Source organism: Lepidothrix coronata, unplaced genomic scaffold, assembly GCF_001604755.1.
Source record: "Lepidothrix coronata isolate B3197 unplaced genomic scaffold, Lepidothrix_coronata-1.0 Scaffold71, whole genome shotgun sequence".
NCBI classification, from domain to species: domain Eukaryota; kingdom Metazoa; phylum Chordata; class Aves; order Passeriformes; family Pipridae; genus Lepidothrix; species Lepidothrix coronata.
Genome location: NW_016690251.1, coordinates 1218987 through 1241916, shown reverse-complemented (window position 1 = coordinate 1241916; position 22930 = coordinate 1218987). Strand labels below are relative to the sequence as shown.

At 44.3% G+C, this 22930-nt stretch overlaps 1 protein-coding gene across 1 annotated transcript in view; it reads right to left on the bottom strand.

The window, feature by feature from the left end:
* The window catches only part of MRPS5 (mitochondrial ribosomal protein S5), a 43379-nt gene extending 37554 nt beyond the window's left edge, over positions 1-5825 (bottom strand). The window contains exon 1 of the mRNA XM_017818972.1: positions 5751-5825. Coding sequence (XP_017674461.1) covers positions 5751-5817 — 67 coding nt within the window. The 5' untranslated portion in view covers positions 5818-5825. The remainder of the gene's footprint in view (positions 1-5750) is intronic.
* Between the last annotated feature and the right edge of the window lie 17105 nt (positions 5826-22930).

Sequence of the window (22930 nt, the reverse complement as noted above, 5' to 3'; positions counted from 1 at the left end):
TATATGCACCAGAAGAAAAACCAGTAATTTTCAAAGGGAATCAGACCTGAACCTTTTGTACTGAAGTGCAAAGCAGAATGTGGGGGAAATATATTGCAATAGAAAATGTCACAAGGAGCAGAAGGCTAGAAGACTTCTATGCCCTCAGAAAGTAGAAATATTGTCCTACCAGCAAAATGTGCAACAATGTTCCTGGACATAAAAGTGATAAAAAAATACATCATAAAATCATGTATGTGCTACGAAAACCACATCGGAAATGGGCCCAATAAACCTGCTCAATATCTTCACGAATGGCCTCAGTGGTGGGGTAGAGTGTACCCACAGCAAGTTTGCTGATGACACAACACTGAGAGGAGTGGAAATACACCAGAGGGTCCTGCTGATTTTTGACAGGCTGGAGAAATGGGCTGGAATCTCATGACGTTCAACAAGAGCAAGTGCAAAACCCTGCACCTGGGGAGGAACCACATGAACCAACACATCCTGGGGGCTGAACAACTGGAAAGCAGAGTGGCAGAAAAGGGCTCGAGGGCTCTTGGTGGCCACCAAGTTGACCATGAGCCAGCCACGTATCCTTGCAGCAAAAGAGGTCAACAGCATCCTAGGCTGTGTTAGGACTGTTGCCAGTGGGTTGAGGGAGGAGATCCTTCCCCTCTAAGCAGCGCCAGTGAGACACACCTGGAGCACTGTGTCCAGTTCTCCCATTACAAGAGAGACTTGGACATAGTGGAGAATTGGACATTAGGAAGAAGTTCTTCACTGGGACAGGCTCCCCACAGAAGTGGTCGCAGCACCAAGCCTGCCAGAGTTCAAAGAGTGTCTGGATGATGCTCTTAGTCACATGATTTAGTTTTAGGGTATCCTTTGAGGAGCAGGGAGTTGGACTCGACAATCATTACGGGCTTCTTCCAACTTCAGATATTCCACAAGAAAGTCCAGCAAAGGGTCACAGAGATGATTAGGGACTGGATCATTTCTCATTAAGAGGAGAGTCTGAGAGAGCTGGGAACATTTAGTGTGGAGAAAAGCAGGCTCAGGAGCGATCTTACCTATGTATATAAATATGTGAAGGGAGGGTAAAAAGTAGACTGAGCTAGGCTCTTCTCATTAGTGCCCAGTGACAGGACAAGATGGGTGTAATTTAAAACCAGAAAATTCCATATGAACATATGAAACTTTTTTTTCAATTCTCTACTGAACATAGTCCTGGCTAACCTACTCCACCTGATTCTGTTCTGTGCAGGGAGGGTGAACTAGATGATCTCCAAGCTTCCAACCTCTACTATTCTGCGATTCTGTGAATTTGTGAACTTACTCTGGCATTCTGAAAGGAGAATGTACCTTCTCCATGGCCTTCCAGATTTGATTATTACAAGGATAGCCAATTACACATGCTGTTATCATCTCCAGAAGAGATTTACTTTAGTTTATCAAGGTTGTGCAGATAATGCAGAAAGTTTGCTATTCCACTAGCCAAAGGGAGCATGTTATAACTGCTAAGGCTCAGGTGCTTACCTGCAACAAGGAAAGCAAGATATACTTTCATTTATTCACCAGTACAGAGAGCTTGTTCTTCAGAAGTAGGGAATCCATATTTTTCCTACTGAAATAATCAATCAATCCAATGAGCGTACATATTCAATGAACTAAAATGGGCTATACTCTCTTGAAATCAATTATTCAATATTATTGATAAGATCACAATAAAAATTAAAAAAAAAATAATAAAATCTACTTCTTCCTAAACTACATTTAAATTCGTTTCAGCTAGATTTTAAAACCAGAAAATAAGCGTGACTTTTGTCATGTTCTGTTACATGTCATGAACATGTCATGTTCAGTATCAATAAAACAACAATCTTTTTTGCAATCGAGACAATAGCTCCCTCTAGGCCAATAAGAATCAGTTCAGTTAACTGGGGTAATGTAGCAGGAAGTTCTAAAAAATTCCTCTCAAAATAGTCTTAAAACGTAAATTTATTATCATTTATATTCACCATTTTATTGCCCATTCACTCAATCTTCAGTAACCCTGCAGGCAATAAAATTCTGACAGAATGGCTGGGGCACAGAAGTAAAACTCAAATGTCAGAAAAAGAAGAAGCCAAATAAACACAGTTGTGATAGAAGAAGGTCAGAAGACCTGATCTTGGCTTCACTGCAACCAGTGACAAATCTCCTAGGATACAACCATTTGTAAAGTGAGAGCAATTCCTACTTCTAAGACTGGCAGTGAAAGAACTCACTTCTGAGCTGGCAATCAAAACTGCATGGCTAGGAAAGCCCACAGGAGCTGTGTTGACCATATTCTGCACACTGGGAGAAAAACTGTTTTTGGAGTCTGAATGGAAGCAGGACAAGAGGGTAGAGGAAGACATGGAAAAAAAACCCCACTCAAACCCACGTGATTCCCAAAGTCTAATACACTGAATGCTGGTATTTAATAAAGTATACCAACATACTTCTGTACACATACTGCTCCCAAGGGAATACACACTTTGAAAGGAGAGCATTTTAAATCACAGCACACATATCTACCTGAGCTAAGCATGGAACATCAAAGTAACCAAATCAAAAAGAGTTAGAGGATCCCACCTGAGAAGACACAGATGATTTTAATAAATAATTTAGGAGCAGTTGAAGCCTTTTATTTTTCCTGGTCTACCTGCAAGAAATTATTTGGGTTTTTTAAGGATATACTTGTAACTAGACAGTGAAAATGTTTCCCTCCACTAAGGAAACACCACTGGCCTGTTTTCCAGCCCCTCCCCCGAATATTCAGGCTTTAATTGCAGTTTGGTTACAGAATGGGTATCACTTCATTATAGACTGCCCAGACAAAAAGAGATCTGAAATTCATTAACTACTTAGATTTAGGGGTTTTTTTAGGACTGGAGGCAAGGACGTTTTTAGAGGACTGTAGAAGCTTAAAAAAACCTAGAGGACTTTATTTTGCTTTTTTAAGGTGGGGAAGAAGGAATATGCTCTACTGAAAGCAAAGAACATGCCTAGCTTCCAGGTGTTCTAACAGAAAGCTTTAATATACTTTTACCAATGTGATCTGGTCTTTATTCCCACTTCAGTAGTTTTCCATGGAAAACACACAGGCATTAATGTAGTTCATAATGACTTGTCTGTAACTTAAGTGTATACAATCCACTTAGGCTGTGTAGAGGATTGTGAGATAGGTTCACCGTGATTTATTAGCAGGGTGCATTGCTGTTGGCACTCAGTGACTCTCCAGTGCTGCAAATGATGTTCCCCATAAGAATTTCCCATTTTCATCAAGATCCTTGTAAACTCCTCACTGGATACAGCAGGCTGGTTGCTGTTAAGCAGTATGAACACATTCCCTAATGAATCAAAAACCTACAATCCAGAAGAGAGCAAAGGGAAGAAGAGAATTTTTTTCTGCTCCTGCCAGTTGTTACCCAGCAGAACTCACCAAACACTACTGGGATTCACAGCTGCAAGATCTTAAGGACAACAGCATGGGAACAAGGGGAAAATACTGTCCCAAAGGCTCTGCGACAGTGCCAGGGCTGCTGGAGTGAATGGGGACAGAGCTGCTGAAAGGCAGAGTGAAGCCACAAATAGAGGGCACTTAGCAATAAAAAGGCTCAGGTACCCATGGCATTACATCAACTACACCTACACCACCTCAAGTTTGTCCAAACCTCAGTACTATTCAGTGCTTAAACACACTGTATAATGGAAAAAACTTAGAAATTTTATCTTAAGAGAGCATGCAAGTAAGAAAAAAAAATCTCAAAAGTAACTACAGAACTCAGAAAATGCCACTCAGTAGCAGTTTTCAGTTGTACAGTATTATTTCCCATATATCAAAAAATAATTTCCCCAATTTTCTAACCAAAATTTTAGAAGAACAGATCCAAAGTCAACTCTGATCTTCAGCAGAAAAAAACATATATGTTTTCCCTTCCTCTTAAGTACACTTTAACCTCTTCTGGGAAAAAAAAACCAACACATTTGAGTTTTGAAAAGCAACTGAAGAGGATTAGAAACCAGAAAGACATGCTTACAGAATTGGAGGAAACAAACTTAGATTCCTATCAACTAAAAATGTCCAAGATGACATAAGAGGAGAAAGGTAGAAAGCATGGGAAGAAAACAATATATGAATTACAAAGCAAACAACTTCATTATCTTAAGGCACATGTTGCTGCCCATGTTACTCTGATAGATGACTGATACAGGTTTCCAAACGCTCAGCTGGCCTGTCTCAAACCCTACAACAATGAGTAAGACTTGCATGCTTAAACTCCACTTATGTTATGAATACCTTTTTACTGTATGTTTACTATATATGAAGAAAATATGGAAACTGCTATGTAATGACAGCAGCAACCTTGTGCACTGACGATGATGTGAGTGTAAAGCTTGTTATTTAATATGGTATTTATCACATTTCCTATCCTAAAGAAGAATAACACATGCAAAAGCAACTAGGTTGACACTACCTAACAAAATGCAAGTTTTAGGAAAACCTGACATTTATTTAGAAAATCCAATTAGCATTGCTTAGATGCAAAACTGAATTCTTCTCTAGCTCTTGTAGGCCCCTGAGTGATTGAACTGACAAGGGAACACGTGCAGCTGTGGTGTGTTCTGACCCAGGCACCCACAGAGCAGCCCCCACTGGGCTGTTTGTTGGCTTTGAGTTCATCCCTGGCCTTTAAATGCTGTGCCACAGCAACCACTGCTAAAGGGTCACAGATGCAGCTGGGCTCAACGCACCCCAAGACTCTTTTTCTACACTGGAATTGATGCAGTGGAGGGAAAATCAGTGCAAGGGCTTAACAAACTCAAGTACACTTTGCCAATGACCAGCCGCCTCGGAATCATGGGAACACTCCTGATCTCCCTGGTCCCACAGCAGCCCTGCAGTGTAGCCCCGGAGTACGAGGCAGCAGGGGCTGCTCTCACCTGGTCCCACCTCAGATCCATAGGAAGGCAGCAGGGACACTGCAAACCCCCTGTCCGTGATGCCGTGCATGTACACAGATGGATGGATGGATGTGCACATGGATGTATGGATATGCACATGGATGGATGTACACATGGATGTATACATGTACACATGGCTGTGTATATATGTACATATATATATGTACATATGGATGTGTACACGGATGGATGTACAGATGTGCTCGTGGACAGATGTACGCATGGATGTATGTAGTACACATAGATGTATGTATATGCACATGGATGGATGAACACATGGATATACGGATGTGCACATGACTGGATGTACACACGGATGTATATATGTACACATGGATATATGGATATGTACACGGACGGATGGATGGAAGGATGTGCACATGAATGCATGTACACACACATGGACTTATGGATGAGCATATGGATGAATGTGCACCTGGATAGATTGACATGCACATGGACGTGCACATGGACGGATGGATGTGCACATGGACATATGGATGGATGGATGGATATATGTATGTGCATATGGATGTATGTATGGATATATGCGTGTACACATGGACGGATGGATGTGCACACGCAGCGCGCCCCCCTCGATCTGCGGGGCACCGCTCGGGGCCCGGCCTCCTGCGGTGACCGCCCGGACCGGGGCGTTGCCAGGGGACACGGGCCCGCGGGCGGTAACTGCTGCTCTCCCCGCCGCCCCCCCAGCCCCGCGCTCCCCCGTCACCCCATCACCGCTCCATCCCGCCTGGAGCACACCCCGGCCCCGTCACCTCTCCATCCCGCCCGCAGCGCTCCCCGGGCACACGCCCGCCCGGCCGCCACCACCGCCGCCGCCATATTGGCGCCGCCGCCGCTCCCGGCAGTGTACTGGGGTGCCCCGCTCGCTGCCTGATGAGAAAGCGCGGCCGGCGGGAGCGTGGCTGGGGATAAACCGGGGCGGGGAGGCTAAAACAAGGGCAGGCACTCGGCTGAAGCTTTACAGGAGCTCTCCCGGCCCCTTCCCGCGGGCACCTGCGCCGTAGCGATCCGGCAGGCAGGCAGGCAGGCGGCGAACAGCCCCGAAGGGAAAGCCCGGCGGTGGCTCCGCGCGAGCGACCCCGGAGCCGTCAGTGGGTTGTGCTGGAGCGGGGAGAGCTGGGAGGGCAGTTGTGTGAAAACTGCTTTTTCCTCAATGGTCAGGGCACTGCTGCGAGATTGTGATGGAGGCGAGGGCATTTAGTAATGCCTTTTTTTTCCGTAGGTTCTTGGGAGGGGGAGGGGGGGCGAGTGGCAAAGGATGGAGCTCTGGGGTTACAGTCGGTGGGCAATGAGGTCTCTCTTTTAGAAGAGGTTTTTCTCAGATGCTTCTTTTCCACCACCGTTGGTGTCTCACCGTTTGAAGTACGCTTTTAAAGGTTGTTAATGGCTTCATCTTCCGGTGCTTGGAATAAATGCCGGCATTTGAGAAGTGTTTAGGTTTCTGGTCTCACTACAGTAGTACTGTTGTTCACAAAAATTGTATTCAATATTTGGTGGTATTCCACAAATCAAACGCACCACATACCAAAACTTTTTACTATTTATGCATTTTAGTGAACAAAGCAATTAGTGTTCATTTGCTACAAGTTACCCAGTTCTCTTATTAATTATTATTCTATCTTCTACTGATTAATGGTTTTCTTGTTTCTCAGGCTAATTAGTCCACATGCTTAGTGTTTCTGTTCTTTCAAGGTTGGTTTCTTGGGTCAGTCGTCTCTGAGTCGGTGGTCACAATTTGCCCCTGTCAGAATGACCTTTTACCCAATCAGAGCTGATTCAGCACAGTTGCGAGTTGGCTTTGTTAGTTTCTTCCTTATCTTGGGAGTTCTGCCAAATGTCCTTGTGGCCCATAAATTCTGCATTCATTGCGTCCACTCTCAGTGGTACATCCTCCTTCCCAAGCTTTGTTAATCTCCCCCTAGGTCTGAGATCACTGAAGTATGTACAGCCCTAAACCTTAACAAGGCAATTCTACCAATAAGTAAGTTATTTTTCTAGCACCTGGACATCACTTAGAGCTTGCTTGTTAGCTGCTCTCTGTTTCATGAATTAAATTTCCTTTCTTGTTGATTAGTCTTGAAAGTATACAAAGATCAAACATCAAAGAACATCCTTTCTTAAGGAAATTTTACATATTCCACATTTTAGAACAGTACCTCTTTCTATGCCTGTACAGCTCTGAAACTGTATTTAGTTCACAACAAAGCTGAAATCTTGGTGACTGTATTTTTGCACCATTAAACGTGTAATAGACTGTGATGAAAACCTATACCTCTGTCCTTCTGATTTTGAAAGGCTTTGTTGGAAGATCTTGCGTCAGTGTGTTCACCACTTTCCTGAGCTTTCTGGAACGAATCACAGAATTACAGAATCATTTAGGTTGGAGAAGACCTCTGAGATCATCAAGTCCAACCTTTGACTGATCACCACCTTGTCAACTAGACCATGGCACTAAGTGCCACATCCAAGTCATTTCTTGAACACCTCCAGGGATGATGACTCTGCCGCCTCCCTCAGCAGTCCATTTCAATGTTTAACAACCCTTTCCCTGAAGAAATTGCTCCTGATGCCCACCCTGAAACTCCCCTCATGCAGCTTGAGGCTGAGTCCTCCCATCCTGTCACAGGTTGCCTGGGAGAGGAGACCAACCCCCGCTTTGCAACAACCTCCTATCACGCAGGTGTAGAGAGTGATAAGGTCTCCCCTGACCCTCCTTTTCTGCAGGCTAAACACCCCCAGCCGCTCCTTGTAGGACTTGTGCTCCAGACCTTCACCAGCTTCATTGACCTTCTCTGGATTCGCTCCAGTACGTCAGTGTCCTTCCTAAATTGAGGGGCCCAGAACTGGACACAGCACTCGAGGCTTGGCCTCACCAGTGCCCAGTATAGGGAACGAATCACTTCCCTGGTCCTGCTGGCCACACTATTCCTGATACACGTCAGGATGCCACTGGCCTTCTTGGCCACCTGGGCACACACTGGCCCATATTTAGCCATTGTTGACCAGCACCCCCAGGTCCTTTTCTGCTGGCCAGCTTTCCAGCCACTCTGCCCCCAGCCTGTAGCACTGCATGGGGTTGATGTGGCCAAAGTGTAGGACCTGGCACTTGGCCTTATTGAAACTCATACCATCGGCCTTGGCCCATCAATTCAGCCTGTCCAGATCCCTCTGCAGAGCCTTCCTGCCCTTCAGCAGATCAGCACTCCCCCCCAACTTAGTGTTATCTGTGAATTTACTGAGGATGCACTTGATCCTTCCATCCAGATCATCAGTAAAGATAATAAACAGGACTGGGCCCAACACTGTTTCCTGGGGGACACCACCAGTGACCAGATGCCAACTGGATGCAGCCCCGTTCACCACCACTCTCTGGGTCTGGCCATCCAGCCAGTTCTTAACCCAGCAAAGAGTGCACCTGTACAAGCCACGGGCTGCAGCTTCTCCAGGCGAGTGCTGTGAGAGACACTATCAAAGGCGTTACTGAAATCCAGGTAGACAACATTCACAGCCTTTCTGTCCTCCACTAGGAGGGTCGCCTGGTCATAAGATGAGATCACATTGGTCAAGCAGGACCTGTCATTCCTAAATACCTGCTGGCTGGGCCTGATCCCCTGGTTGTCCTGTATGTGCCTTATGATGGTTCTCAAGATGATCTGCTTCACAACCTTTTCAGGCACTGATGTCAGGCTGACAGGCCTGTAGTCCCTCGGATCTTCCTTCTGGCCCTTCCTGTAGATGGGTGCCACACTGGCCAACCTCCAACCATCTGAACCACCCTGGTTCACCAGGACTGATAATAAATGATGGAGAGTGGCTTAGTGAGCTCTTCCACCAGCTCCCTCAGTACCCTTGGATGAATCTCACCCAATCCCAAAGACTTGTGTCTAAATGGACTTCAGGAGCTGCTTAGGACCCTAAACTCACTCAAAACAGGGGTAAGAAGAAGACCTGGCATTTCACTATTGCTGCACACACCCTGTACCCTTTGGTGCAGTCGCCTTGGGGTGGGAACCATCTCCTGCACAGTGCCTACCACTGTGGCTATGAGGCGTTATTATACCAAGGACGAAAAGGCAGAACACTAGGGTATGGATTCTTGCTTTTTCAGAACAGTGTTCAGGGCAGGGAAAATTTTGCTGGAGAGGCTTCATGGCAGCTTTTTTCCTTCTTATTTTTCTCCTTTCTATGCAGCAAAGCTGATGGAGTTGTTTGTCTAAGTACCCTCTTCTGCAATACAAGCATGTTCGTATACTGCATTACCATTCTTCTTCCTGATGTTCTAGTTTCAGTATTAAAGGCTATGGTGATAACAAATTGCTTAATTTGCGTTAGTGAGCAGAAGCACACAACCTACAATGTCTTCAGTATTTGTCATGCACTCAACATGTAACACAGTGATTGCTATGTACCTTATGGAACAAAAATTCACTGAGAAGCTGTAAAGAAGAATTTTCTCTAGTGTACTCACAGACCAGCTGCTGGCAGAAAATTGTTGCAAGACATAATCTTTTAAACTGGATTTTTATCTTATCTTCTGGCACTTTAAATATGCCCATTCTCACAGCATTAAGATACCACAGTATATCAGGACATAACCCTGACAATGTCACTGAGGATAAAACCAATTAGTCTCTCATAAATTCCTGCAGATATTTTCACTGTGGTATTTATTTCCAGTTTTTCCTTTTGGAAGTAATTTTGTCACATAGAGAATTAAACTCTCTTTTATATTTATGCACTGGATGATCTTACAGAAATGCCACTTTCCGTGCATCATTTACCAAAGAGAAAGAATTTGTCTTGTACAACTTTGTTGCACAGGCAGTGAAATGACTGTTTAGTCACTGTACCTTGTTATACTGGTAAAGCTGGTCAATGCCAGCAGTGTAGGGGAGAGTGTGTCTTGTCTTGTGTCAATGGGAATTGGTTTATGCACTAACCAGTCTCTCAGAATGCTGCATAGATTAAGAAGATGGAGAAAAAGTGATATACAGTCCTGAAAGCTGGTTCCTGAAATTCCACTTCAAGACCCAACTCAAAGAGGACAAATTTCCTCCTTTGTGAGAGTTGTTTATTACACTTATTTTCCTCCCACCCCCACTAAAAATGGATCTAGATTTTAAGAAAAGGCTTTCCAAAAGGCTAAAACATCTTGGAGCAAAACCTTCCAAGTCTGTAAAGCTAACAAACTTGTGAATTTACTCAGAATGGTTTTGTGGTTTGGAGGTTCACTTAGACCCTCTTAAAAACAATCTGGTTTCATTAGCTCTGAACTATTACTATCTTACTTGGTTGGACCCCAAGTTCTCTCCTTGAAAGCACTTCATAGAAACACATCTCCTGTGAGAAAAGGCTGGAAGAATTGGGATTGTTCAGCCTGGAAAAGAGGAGGCTTCAAGGTGGAACCTGAGATTAGCTCAGTTAGAACGTGGTACTAATAATGCCAAAGTCATGGATTTGGTCTCTGTATGGGGCATTCACTTGGATGGACTTGATGATCCTTGTGGGTCCCTTCCAACTCAGAACATTCTGTGACCTAATTGCGACATTCCAATATCTGAAGGGAACTTAAGGAAAGACAGGGCAAGACTATTTACAAGAGCACATAGTAACAGGATGAGGGGGAACAGATTCAAATTGAAAAAGAGTAGGCTTAGATTAAATGTTAGGAAAAAATTCTTTACTGTGAGGGTGGTGAGGCATTGGAACAGGTTGCCCAAGGAAGTTGTGGGTGCCCCATCCCTGGAGCTGTTCAAGGCCAGTTGGATGGTGCTCTGAGCAACCTGATCTAGTGAAAGGTGTCTCTGCCCAGGGCAGGGAGTTGAAACTAGATGGTCTCTTCCAGCCTAAACCCTTCTATTATTCTCTCTGTAGAATGGGAAATAGCATCTCTCTGTGTGCCCTCAGCTCCACAGAGACACAAGTATCTGTCATGGGTTTACTTGTTCTAAGAAACCAAAAGGGAATTTTTCTTTCCCCAGCTGCATGTGGGAGATGGATGTTGAATGGAGAGGACAGTTTTCTGCCTTGGGTGATTACCTACACAAAGGAGCTGGCTGGCAGAACTACATTCCTGCCTGGTAGCCTTCTCTGGGGCTGGGTAGGGGGCGGGGAGTTTTTCTCCCCTCCTCTCCTTGGAAAGTAGCACTTCACTTTCTGCCTTAACGGTGTGTGTTGGAAAAGCTTTGAGGCCGTTTAGCTCTCCACCTGGTCATCTGGCCACTCTCTGGCCTTGGCTGGCTGGCACGCTGCCCCTGCCTCCAGCCCGAATCTGCTCAGATTTCATCGTAGAGTTTGTGCTCACCAGTGAACAAGGGGGGAGTCCTGACTACAGTCAGCCGCTGACATTGTGAGTTTAGTGGGAAAGAAACTGCCCTTCCTTCCCCTTTTTTCCACTTCCCCTTCTCGGTGCGTGGGGGAAAAATCTCCATTTTTTGGCTTCCCCTGCAATCTGGGGCCCCCACATGGCGACCACCAGTGATCCAACAGCGCCTCCTGCCAACCGTGATTAGAATCGCGCCAGAGGACAGAGAAGTATCAGACTGTTCCCTTTTTGAAGGGGACTTTTGGATACAGGATTATTGTTTAGTTGTTTTTGTGCTCCTTTGCTGTTTTTGCCAATATACATATATCCTTTAATAAAGGGTTGATATTTCTTCCTTTTCTCATACCTCCTCGATTGGAGCCTCTTAATTTCGGATTTACAATTGCCGAGAGAGAGGAGTTTGGTCTACCTCATAACTCATCCTCCCTAGCAAAACACTCCAGTCTCCTTAAACTAAGACAGTATCCTACAAAAGTTTTGTCTTAGCGGCTGGGGTACAAGAAATGCACCTAGTGCTTGGTGTCTGAGCAAGAAGCTGGTGTGGGTGATGCCATGAGAAGATGGAGGGAAAGCAGATGACTCAAGTCACTGGTAGCACCTGGTTAGTAGACAGGAAAGGATGTACCCTTGGTGGGGAAAAGAAACTAGGACCAGCCCAGAATGTGCTGTTAAAACATGTTGCAACCACCCTTCTCCCTGTGATGAGGAAGCTAAGGTGGAAAAGCATCACTCCACAGGCATCCATCAGACAGCCTGGTGCTTTTAGTATCCCACTGCACTCCTGTGAGACACGTATCAGGTCTGTCCTGCACTGCAATACTTTCAGCAAGGTGATGCTATCAGCTATTTCTTTGCTTTCTCAGGGCAAAGAAAAAAAAATCCCATCATATCTGATAACTAATTTGAGCCAGTGTTGGCCACTGATGTGTGAACAATGCTGCCACTGAGAGGGACACCAATGCAGGGTGATAATGGACCATGCAAGGGCAGCCTGCCTGCTCCAATGAAGGAAGAATAGTGCACTCTAACACCAGCAGACAAAATTTCAGAGGAGATGTGATTTTGTTTAGGGCTTTCCTATCTTTGAATAATAAGTCTCAATCTAGTTAATTTGTTTCTGCAAGACTGAGAAATTTAACAACTGATAACACTCTTTTTGCCTGGTTCATTGCCTATAAATCTCTAAAGTCACTCCCCAGTGTACATTTTCCCATTGTAAAAACAATGCGTGATGCTGCTTCGGCTCCTCCTTGGTAGGAACTTCAGATATGCAAGGAGAAAGTATAATAGATTCTCCATGGAAACCTGCACTTTAACAGTTTGCTTTTGTACACGTTGGGGACTGATGAGCACCATCAAGAATCCTGTTTCAACAAAGTGTCATTAAAGATGCCAGAGGGTGCCATCAACAGTATCCATGAGGCTGTGAGGGTATACCTTGCCAGAGTGCTGCCGCCTTTTAATACCATGGTGTTTTTAGAGTTTCTGCCAAAACCCTGTGTTTCTCCTCAGCCAGTCACCAGTAACTGGCACACCGTCTCCCAGGTGGTCAGTCCTTTGTTTTGTGCCAGCAAAATCAGCTATTCCCTTGCAAAGGCTACCCTATTGCTCCTGCCTGTGTTTGTGTTGTGGTTTAAGCCCAGCCAGCAACCAAACCCCACACAGCTGCTCAGTCACTCCCACACCAGCAGAATCGGGGAGAGAATTGAAAGAGTAAAAGCTAGAAAACTCATGGGTTGAGATAAAGACAGTTTAATAGGAAAAGCAAGAAGACCTGCACACAAGCAAAGCAAAACAAAGAATTAATTCATTGCTTCTCATGTGCAGGCAAGTGTTCAGCCATCTCCAGGAGAGCAGGGCCCCATCACGTGTAACAGTTACTTGAGAGGACAAACGCCATCACTCTGTCACTCCCCTCCTCCTTCTTCCCCCCACTTTATATATTGAGCATGATGTCATATGGTGTGGAATATCCCTTTGGTCAGTTTGGGTCACCTGTCCTGGCTGTGTTTCCTCCCAGCCTCACATGCACCCCCAGCCCCCTTGACATTGGCACTATGCAAAGCAGAAAAGGCCTTGGCTCTGTGTAAGCCCTGCTCAGCAATAATGGGAACATCTCTGTATTATCAACCCTGTGTTCAGCACAAATCCAAAACACAGCCCCATACCAGCCACCGCGAAGAAAGTTTACTCAAGTCAAAACCAGCACAGTTTGCATGGTGTTTCATTTCCTCCTCTGCTGTGCCAGTCTGTGGAGGCTCCTATGCTGTAAAACTCCAATATTGCTACAGAGTGTATCTCTGGGACCAAAGATCAGATGCCAAGGAGAGTGACAAAGACAATACAGCTCTTTGCTAACCTAGAGGTGCTACAAAACTGCTGAAACCAGTCAGCTTTCATTATTTTGAAATCTTCAATGGGTGTTTAGTACATCTGCTCACTGAATTGTAGTAAAAGAATATTCCTGCCCTGATCAGTATCCTTTCTCTGCCTCTCTGTTTCTCTCTCTCTTTCTTTAGTCCATTTGTCTCACATTTGACTGGTCATTTGTTTTCTTCAGGAGTTCTGGTTACTTGACATTTCTTCTTGTTTGGGCATAAGCATCGGTGTTATAGAGGTGGTGACATGAGAATCCCAGGTGTCCACATTATCAGGGATATGCATGACAGATTTACAGCAGCTGTAAAGGTGCTGTGTCTAAAAACATTGTGTGATGTAGCACCAGGTGAAACCCTTGTTTTCTTCCCAATAAAAAAATATGGCAGCATTTATATCTAGAGCACTTGCTGGTTTCTCTGCCTGGTTATTCTTCCACTTTTGATATGTGGCTGATCAGCATGGGCCTTGCAACTGCTCGTTGTGCTGAGAATCATGCAGGAAAATGAGCAGGTGCACTGGCCATTCAAACAGTTAACATGCAATTGCACAGTGGTATTGCTAATTAAGCCAAAAGAATGGAATGGCATTTCTTGGTATTTAATTGTTTTGAGATGGCATCTGTGACTCCCAAAAGCCACTGCCAGGCTCTTAGCAGAGCGATGTGAAACCAGCATGTAGCTGATTGGAAAGGTTAATGTGACTACTGCCATCATTTCTCTTGTGTTACTGAGGTAAACATCAATAACCTGCCAAAGTGAAAGCTGGAAATAGATTGAAACTTTCCTGTGGCCAGCTCCATTAAGGCATACTGAATTCCAGGCAGGACAGAAAATCATTTACATGCCTCTTGAAATAGATGGTTACTGCCAGGCACCTGGTTTGAAGGTTGTGCAATCGGAACAGTAGTCAATCAGTTATACAAGGCAATAAACATATATGCAAAGCAGGATCTGGCAGGCTCAGGAGGCTCCTCAAAGATACCTTTCAGCCAGGGTAACATTCATCTGACTCCTGTTCCACCTCACATTTCCTCTGAGATCTAAATATTATTGTTACCTGGCACCAAATACATCATAGTTGATTCCTGTATGGCAGCAGCCAGAGATACAGGAGTAGTAAAAAAAGCAACTGGTCTACTCTTCACATTATTTATTTGTTCTCCTTCCCATTGCTGGCCATAAAAAACATTCTCCATCTGTCTCACACATATCATTTGTTAAGCAAAGGCTGCTGTCTCCAAAAATCAGATGCTGCTAGCACCCAGGTGCACAATGGACTCTGGCTCTGAAGAGTTGCTGCTGGGAGACAGGAACACTTGCTCTGGCAGTGCCAGTGCAGTTGACAGCACACTTGACCAATTCAGGGTCTTAGTACAAGTCCTGTTGTCAATATTGTGCAGGCATGAGCAGATTCCAAGAATAGGAAATCACAGGGGGTCCATCACACCAGGCTTCACTACAGGTATTCAACACTGGATTTTCGTGAGACCTGAAAAGAAATGGAGGGTGCAGTGAGAAATCATACAGGAACAGCTACTGCAGTTAAGCTGGACACTCATATCTGCAGACCTCCTCTTGCAAAGACTTCTCACACTGTCACATGGCAGCAGGAAATGAAATAAAGCTGCCAGCTGTTGCTTGCAGGCTCATATTCCTGCCTCCATCTGGAGCATGAGTATAGTCAACAAAGAACAGAACAGTCAACTTTGATACTTGTCACCCCGAAAGATACCACTTACCCCAAAGGAAGGCAGAAATTCTGTACAGGACAAAGGCATTACCAGCACTAAATCTATAGGGTCTAAATTGGAATTGCTTCTTTGACTATTTGGGGTCTTTATTTTCTTTCTTTAGGAACACTGTACTTAAAGGAGTAAGACCAGTGTGTGTCATAGAGTCACTCCATACAGATATTTTATGTATATAGTTTAATGGTGCATGCCAGACCAACAGATTATTTATTTACCTGCAGTATCTCAATTTTTGCAATGACTCCAGGACCCTCAGGACAGCTTCCTGTTGCCTATGCTTAAGTTGTTAAATAAGCTCTAGCACTCAGTGCTGGGAATGCAGATGACACAGAACCAGCAGGAAAAGACAGCTTCTCATCCCTCCTGCACTTACTCACTTGGTTCTGCCTCTTTCCTGTGCTGGTGTCAAGGATGCACTATGAGCTGGGGAACTTGCTGCCACAAAGTTCATTATCTTTTGGACTGTTGTCTGGGACTGTCTTGCTCTCTGGTAGCCAAGCACCTTACATTCACTTACTTCCTATCTGCATGACTCATTTGAGCAACACCCAGCTCAGCTTATGGACCAAAGGCTTATTCGTGAGATAGCAAATGTAGTGAAGAACCAAGCAAAAAGTCAAGTCTCATGTCAGTTGCCCACCACAGCAGCACAAAACTAAGAGGCTGGAGTGCTAAGAGCTGGTACTGGGGGACTGCTTCTCTCACAGCAACAATGAGGACAGGTCTGCCTTGTCTTCCTGAGAGAGACTGCTGTGTTTTCCCAGGAGTCACTCAGGGTCCATAGAAATCAGTCCTAATAAGAATGACATGTTGCCAGGGACTGGGATATCTCTAGGGAATGTCAAGAAGCCAAAGAGTACATTATGAATAACAGACATTAGAAGTTATGGCTCAAAAAATAGATGCTTTCAGGCACAAAATAAATATTCACTTTGCTTGAGAGAACTTTTAAAAAATTAAAATGTACTGTCATATCCTCTTTAAACTACATTTCTAGAGAAGATGTGATGAGATTTTCTTTTCTCCCTGACGTGTCAGAGATTGAGGAAATTTAAAATTAATGCAACACTCAACAAAAATTAAAAGAAAAAAAAAGTCTACCGTCTACCAGTCCTGTGAACTGGTGGAGGTGACCTGGGACAGGGCAGCTGAGCTGCTTTATGTCAGTGTCTGAAATACAGAACAAACAGGCAGAATAATTGTCAGACAGGTCTGAACTTTCTTCCTCAGACATCCCAGCACACTGAGGGGAATATCAGACCCTTTTCTCTTGGGTGTGGTAAGTAAGCATGAGCACGCTGTCAAAGAGGATGTGAAAAGCTATGCTGCCAGTACCAACTTCAGCACCTCCAACTCTCTGTAGGGCAAGCAAAAAGTCTTCCTCTCTCCTGTTTCCAGGAGCACACAGGGAAAGTGCTAACAAGAACAGCATCTGTCTCTGTGCCTCTGGGACCTGACCGCTTGCACCGCTCAAGTTCTGCTCACTCTCAGAGACTCAAAAGGGCCTGTATTTTATATTATATAATGACACAGGCAGTGGGATCGAGTGCACTCTCAGCAGTTTTTCCAAGGCCACCAGGCTGAGCGGTGAGATTGACACTCCTGAGGGATGGGATGGCATCCAGAGGGACCTGGATGGACTCGAGAGGTGGGCCCATGAGCAAGGGCCTGCTTCTGTGCAAACCCTGGTACCAATCCAGGCTGCGTGGTGATCAAGGGGATGGAACCTCTTCTGTGAGGAAAGACTGAGAGACCTGGAAGAAGAGAAAGTGCCAGGGAGACTTTATTGCAGCCTTTCAATACTGGAAAGAGTCTTAGACGAAAGATGGGGGCAAAAATTTTAGTGGAGTCTCTTGTCATAGGATGTGGGATAACGGTTTAAAACTAAAAGAGGGTAGATCTAGGCTAGATATAAGGAAACATTTTTTTATAATGAGAATGATAAAACAACTCTAGTTGCCTAGAGAAAAGTGCCTCATGCCTGGAAATATTCAAGGTCGGATTGGATGGGGCTCGTAGCAACCTGATCTAATTGAAGATGTCCCTGATTACTGCCGATGTGATGGCCTTTAAATGTCCCTTCCAACCCAAACTATTCTATGATTCTATAATTCTATGATCTTTATAATCATAATCATTCAGTGTGTAATATTTGGTACTTCATCAAACATATTCAGACTTGTGGTTTACAGAGGAAGCTGTGATTATTCTCCTCAAGCTTCAGCTCACTCATGAAACATCATGTAAAATCTGCTGTTTGAAATCTGGTTGAAACCACAGTCTGCTCCATCTGGAATTCAAAGTTTAATAATGCCCTCAATACAGTGGTGGGCACCAATATATCAGTAATTTCTACATGAAAAGGAGTATAATCTGTTGACAGCTGTTACACATACCCTGCTGCAGGTTCAGGGCAACTTGCAGCTCCTGAGTCCCAGCTGCTTCTGATGGGTATCATAATTAGTTATGTTAAGGTACTAGAAATTATAATACATATCTGAAAGGCTTTGCCGTGGGTGTTATATATCCTTTTATCTATTCTTAGGTGTTCAAGTATGTTGGAAAATCTGGACTAGCAGTCTGTATTGTCTACAAACATTGGTAGAACAAAATGAAACAAACGAAAAAAACATGCTAAGCCAGAAACTAGCACTGAGCACATTGCCCATACTCTGTCTCTTCCTTCAGTTTTAAAATGACCACACAGAGCAGCATTCATGCCTGATGGTAGTGGGAGTAGTCATTTGCAATGACTTCTGAGAAGGACAGTGAGAAATATTGCTTTATTGCCAGTCCTTTCAGTGAACTCTTTGGATCCCTGAATCTTCGCAGCCACTCTCAGGACTACTTTCACCATGGGCTCATCCTCACCTTGTGCAGACACTGTAGCAATCCAAATTGGAGCTGGCATAAGTTGTAGGTACAGTAAGCAGTGAAGTGGGCTGGTACCACCACACTGTAAAATATTGTATGTATTGGATTTGCATGGCAAAGTTTCAGTAGTGGAGGGGCTACAGGGATGGCTTCTATGAGAAGTCACCAGAAGCTGCCCCCATGTCAGACAGAGCCAGTGCCAGCTGCTGACCAAAGCTGAGCCCATCAGTGATGGTGGTAGCACTTCTGTGATAACATATTTAAGAAAGGATAAAAAATACTGAGCAACAGCAGCTGGTAGAGGAGAGTGAGAAAATGAGAGAGAATCAGCCCTGCAGATACCAAGGCCAGTGAGGAAGGGGGGGAGGAGGTGCTCCAGGTGCCGAAGCTGAGATTCCCCTGCAGCCCATGGTGCAGCCCATGGTGAGGCAGCTGTGCCCTTGCAGCCCATGGAGGTCCCCACAAAGAAGCAGGTGAATGTGCCCTGAAGGAAACCACGACCCTGCAGAGAGCCCGTGCTGGAGCAGGCTTCTGGCAGGACCTGTGGCCTGTGAACAGGAGCCTACTCAGGAGCAGGTTTCCTGGCAGGACCTGTGACCTCACAGGGGACCCACACTGCAGCAGTCTGATCCTGAAAGACTGCACCCTGTAGAAATGACCCCCTTTGGAGCAGTTCGTGAAAGATCGACGTTAGAGAAGGTTGTGAAGGACTTTTTCTCATGGGTTATACACTGGGTCAGAGTACCTCATGCTGGAGCAGGGAAAAAGTGGGAGGAGGAAGAAGCAGCAGAGGCAGTGTCTTATGAACTGACCACAACACCCATTTCTGTCTCCCTGCACTGTTCAGGGGGAAGAAGGTAAGAGGCTGGGAATGAAATTGAGGCCATGAAGGAAGGGAGATGTGTAGGTTAGTCCTACTCTTTCATTAATTGACATTAAATAAAAGTAAATTCCCCAAGCAGAGTCTGTTTTGCCTGTTATAAAGTGATGTCTTTCACCTTATCTTGACTCATAAGCTTTTCATTGTATTTCTCTCTCCCTGTTCTGCTGCATGATAAGCAGAAATGGGGACAGCCTGGGACAGCCTGGGACATGTGGTTAGGAAATACTTCTTAGTCATTGCCCAGGTGTGCACAACGTTCGCTTACATCTGCGCTGTCACATACAACCATGGATTATTGTTTTAAGCTGAAGAAGGGTCGATTTGGATTAGAAGTAAGAAAAATGGTTTTTTACAATAAAGGTGGTCAAACCCTGGAACAGGTTGCCCAGGGAGGTAATAGATGCCCTGTCCCTTGAAACATTCAAGCTCAGGTTGGATGGGGCTCTCAGCAACCTCGTCTAGTTGAAGATGTTGTTGCTAATTGCAGGGGGGTTGGACAAAATGACCTATAAAAAGTGCCTTCCAACTCAAATTATTCTATGAGATCTGCCAAAAAGCCTGGCTGCTGGCTCTGGGAGGGGAATCTGATGAGAACGGGCTCCAATGAGGCACCTATCTCCGCAATGGAATGGACTGAGGAAGATTCACAGCAGGGACAGAAAGTTGCATAGTTTCTAACACAGTCTGCTGATATGTTCCTCCTTTTTATTGCTCCCTACTTATCTGTGTTTTTCACTTTTTATTTCTAATAATAGTGGTTTACCCAAACCATGAGGTAGTAGTCCTGGGGGGACCCTGGCTGACGCTGTGATGTGTTTTCACAGCCTGAGACTTCTAGGTAATTACAGACTGACTAGAAATCAATGGAACAACTTCACAGCCACATCCTGTCAAGATCTGATCTAAGCAATTGTACAAAAATTGAGAACTAGTATCTTCACATACATAATGCATGCTTTTATTTTCTGCTTGCTTGGCGTCCTTCTAAAGAAGCTGTTGAAATATTCCATCAACAAATGAAGATCTCAGCAGCAGCCTGAGATAACACGCTGAAGGAGAAGAAAGGGAAGCAATGTGAGACGCACTATTTTCCTCAAGTCAAGTCCTGTTCTGTTCCTCAGCACTAAAGTGACAGATCCCAGCCTATGAACTGTCCAAGCAACAGATGAGGGCCCAAATGTCAGGGTGATGTCTGGCCTGCTTATGGAAAATGCTGCTCAGGCAGCTGCACAAAAAACAGTAGCTACTCCCAAAGGCACGTATGGAAACATCTCCACAAGAAGAGATCATTGCTGAGGCCAATGTTCTCTTTCCAATAACAGAGCCAAAGAACAAGGCAGAAACCTATTAGGTTTACTGGGTTTTGGGGGGAAAAAAAAGAAAATAAAAAAAGAAAGGAGAATTTTTGTAAGCCCAAAGAAGAATAACTACGGTCTCTTAAGAAAGATGTTTCATTTCCTTGTTGAGAAATTTCACTGGAACTTCAACTTCAGTTACTGTTTTTTTTCCAGTGCCTGTAGCCAGTAATAAAATAACTACTTACAGTAGCTTTTCCCTGTCCCTACCCTAAGTAAAGCAATACAATTTGTGAAGTGAATAATTTAAAAAATACTGCATAGAAATTTGCTTGAGCATTTGTAACCAATTGCAAGAGATTATTTTTAACAGCATGTTCAGGGTGTTCTGCACCAGAACACGACCTCTGGTTTGCCAACAACGTTCCTAATAACCCAATCAAGGACAATATATCCAGTTCATCATCTGAAGTCTATGCAGGTGTTTGAACCACTCAGGGTATGCAAACACCTCCATTTTACAAGGGAAGAATCCCATGGCATAAGTGCCATGGAATAGTTCAAGACCATTAGCTGAAGCTAATATTTTGGGACCTTCAGGGCTTGAAGGACAGCATAAACCTTGGCAGGAAAGTATAGTCTTTAGGCCAGATGGCCCATGGTGTTACTATTTGTCATTTAGTAAAGAACAGAGGTCTTTCTTCACGAAGGCACATCGTGTCCTCAAAGGTCCTATTTTCAAGCAATAGCAAATCCATGCAGAGAATTTTATTCAGTCTTTATTTTCAGGCCACTTGAAAAGATCCCCAGAAGAAAACACCACCATGGAAAAAAAGTGCTAGTCATTGCATGGCCACACTTCACAAGCAAACTGTGAGTATTTTTCTCTTTTTGAATGGCATGGAGAAAATGCTCTTATCATATATATCATTGCAAAGGTAAGAAGCTGAACACTAAACTTCAGAAACTAGAAAATCCTTGCCAAATGAGGGTATTTTGCTTTTGGGAAGCCAAGAGCAAAAGCTTGTGTGTTTTTTTCTTTTTTTTTTTATTTGTCAGATATGCTGTCTTCATCGTATGAACAACAGGCACATGGAGAAATATCTGTTCCCTAACAGGGTGGGAGATTGTAAACTGTTAGACTGAGTCCTTCCCTGCCAAGCATTTTAACAGAAGATGATCAGGATTGATTATGAGTGTTTCAGAAGTCTTACAAGGATCCAGGTGCCCAAGCCCTATTAAACATCAAAAATATACATTGAAAATTGCTTCGAGAATCTTAAATTTCTACCTATGAATATGGCAGTCACAGATAACCATTACACCAGAGAAAATAGCACACAAAAATATGCTAATGCTGGAGACTTAAAACCTTAAATGTTCAAAGGGTTACTGAAATATATTTCCAGCTTCAAAACCAGTGTACCTTATGCTTTATCACTGGGAGTGAAATAAAAAAAAAAAAAGAATAATGCTGAGAAGGTAAACCATTGCTCTTTTTAAATCCTGAGAAGAATTCATTTTTAAAGACTGGTTTAATCATCAGACCAGCCAGGAACTACAAGGAGTAGAAAAATGAGTTATCCAAGGTGTTATCAAAAACTTGCTCCAGATATTGTGAGAATAGCAAATACTGACCTGTAACAGATTCACAAGAAGTTCTTGAACTGTATGCCTTTCCTGAAGAACTGCACAGCATTTGTAATGTTGATGAAAGCCCAAAAACACATGGGGAAACCCATGAACTGGCAGGGATGGGCAGTGCAAGCATCATAAGGAAAACAGACCATCCCATTCCACTCCCAAAATCATTTGAACTAGCTGATGAAATGGAGACTGTTGCCAGAGAAAACAATTGTAGCCGGAGTCATCAAAAGGTCTATAGTTTTGTGAGGATTTTGGATACTGCATCTCATTATGATGTTTTGAAATCAACATAGAACCACAGAATTGTTTAGGTTGCAACCCTTAAGATCATCCAGTCCAATTGTAACGTCAGACCTTTCGCTTGAGTTTAAGCACTCCTTACTAGATATCTCTAAGGCAGAAGTGGGGCATGCATCTGCCTAGAGCTGTCCTCATATAGCTCTGGAAGCACTTGGAGTGATTGCTATTCAAATGGGAACAGGTTCCTTCCCAAAAGCAGAAAACACTCAGTCTAAGATCCTTGGCAGTTTCCAGAGGTTCCCCATTTTGCTTTAGGGCTTTGTTTCCTGTGGATGTCTCAGCAGCTATGTGAGACTGACTTGGATCAGCTGTTGAGAACTGTGAATCTTTCAGGGGAAGCAGGGAGTAACACCCTCACTCAGCCAGCGTGAGGGCCCCTCCTCGTTCTGCCAGGCCGCCCACTCGAGGGGTGTGCAGCACCGGCTGACTCACAGGCACCGTCTCACACAAGTGCTGCACAGGGTTTGCTGTGCTCCCAA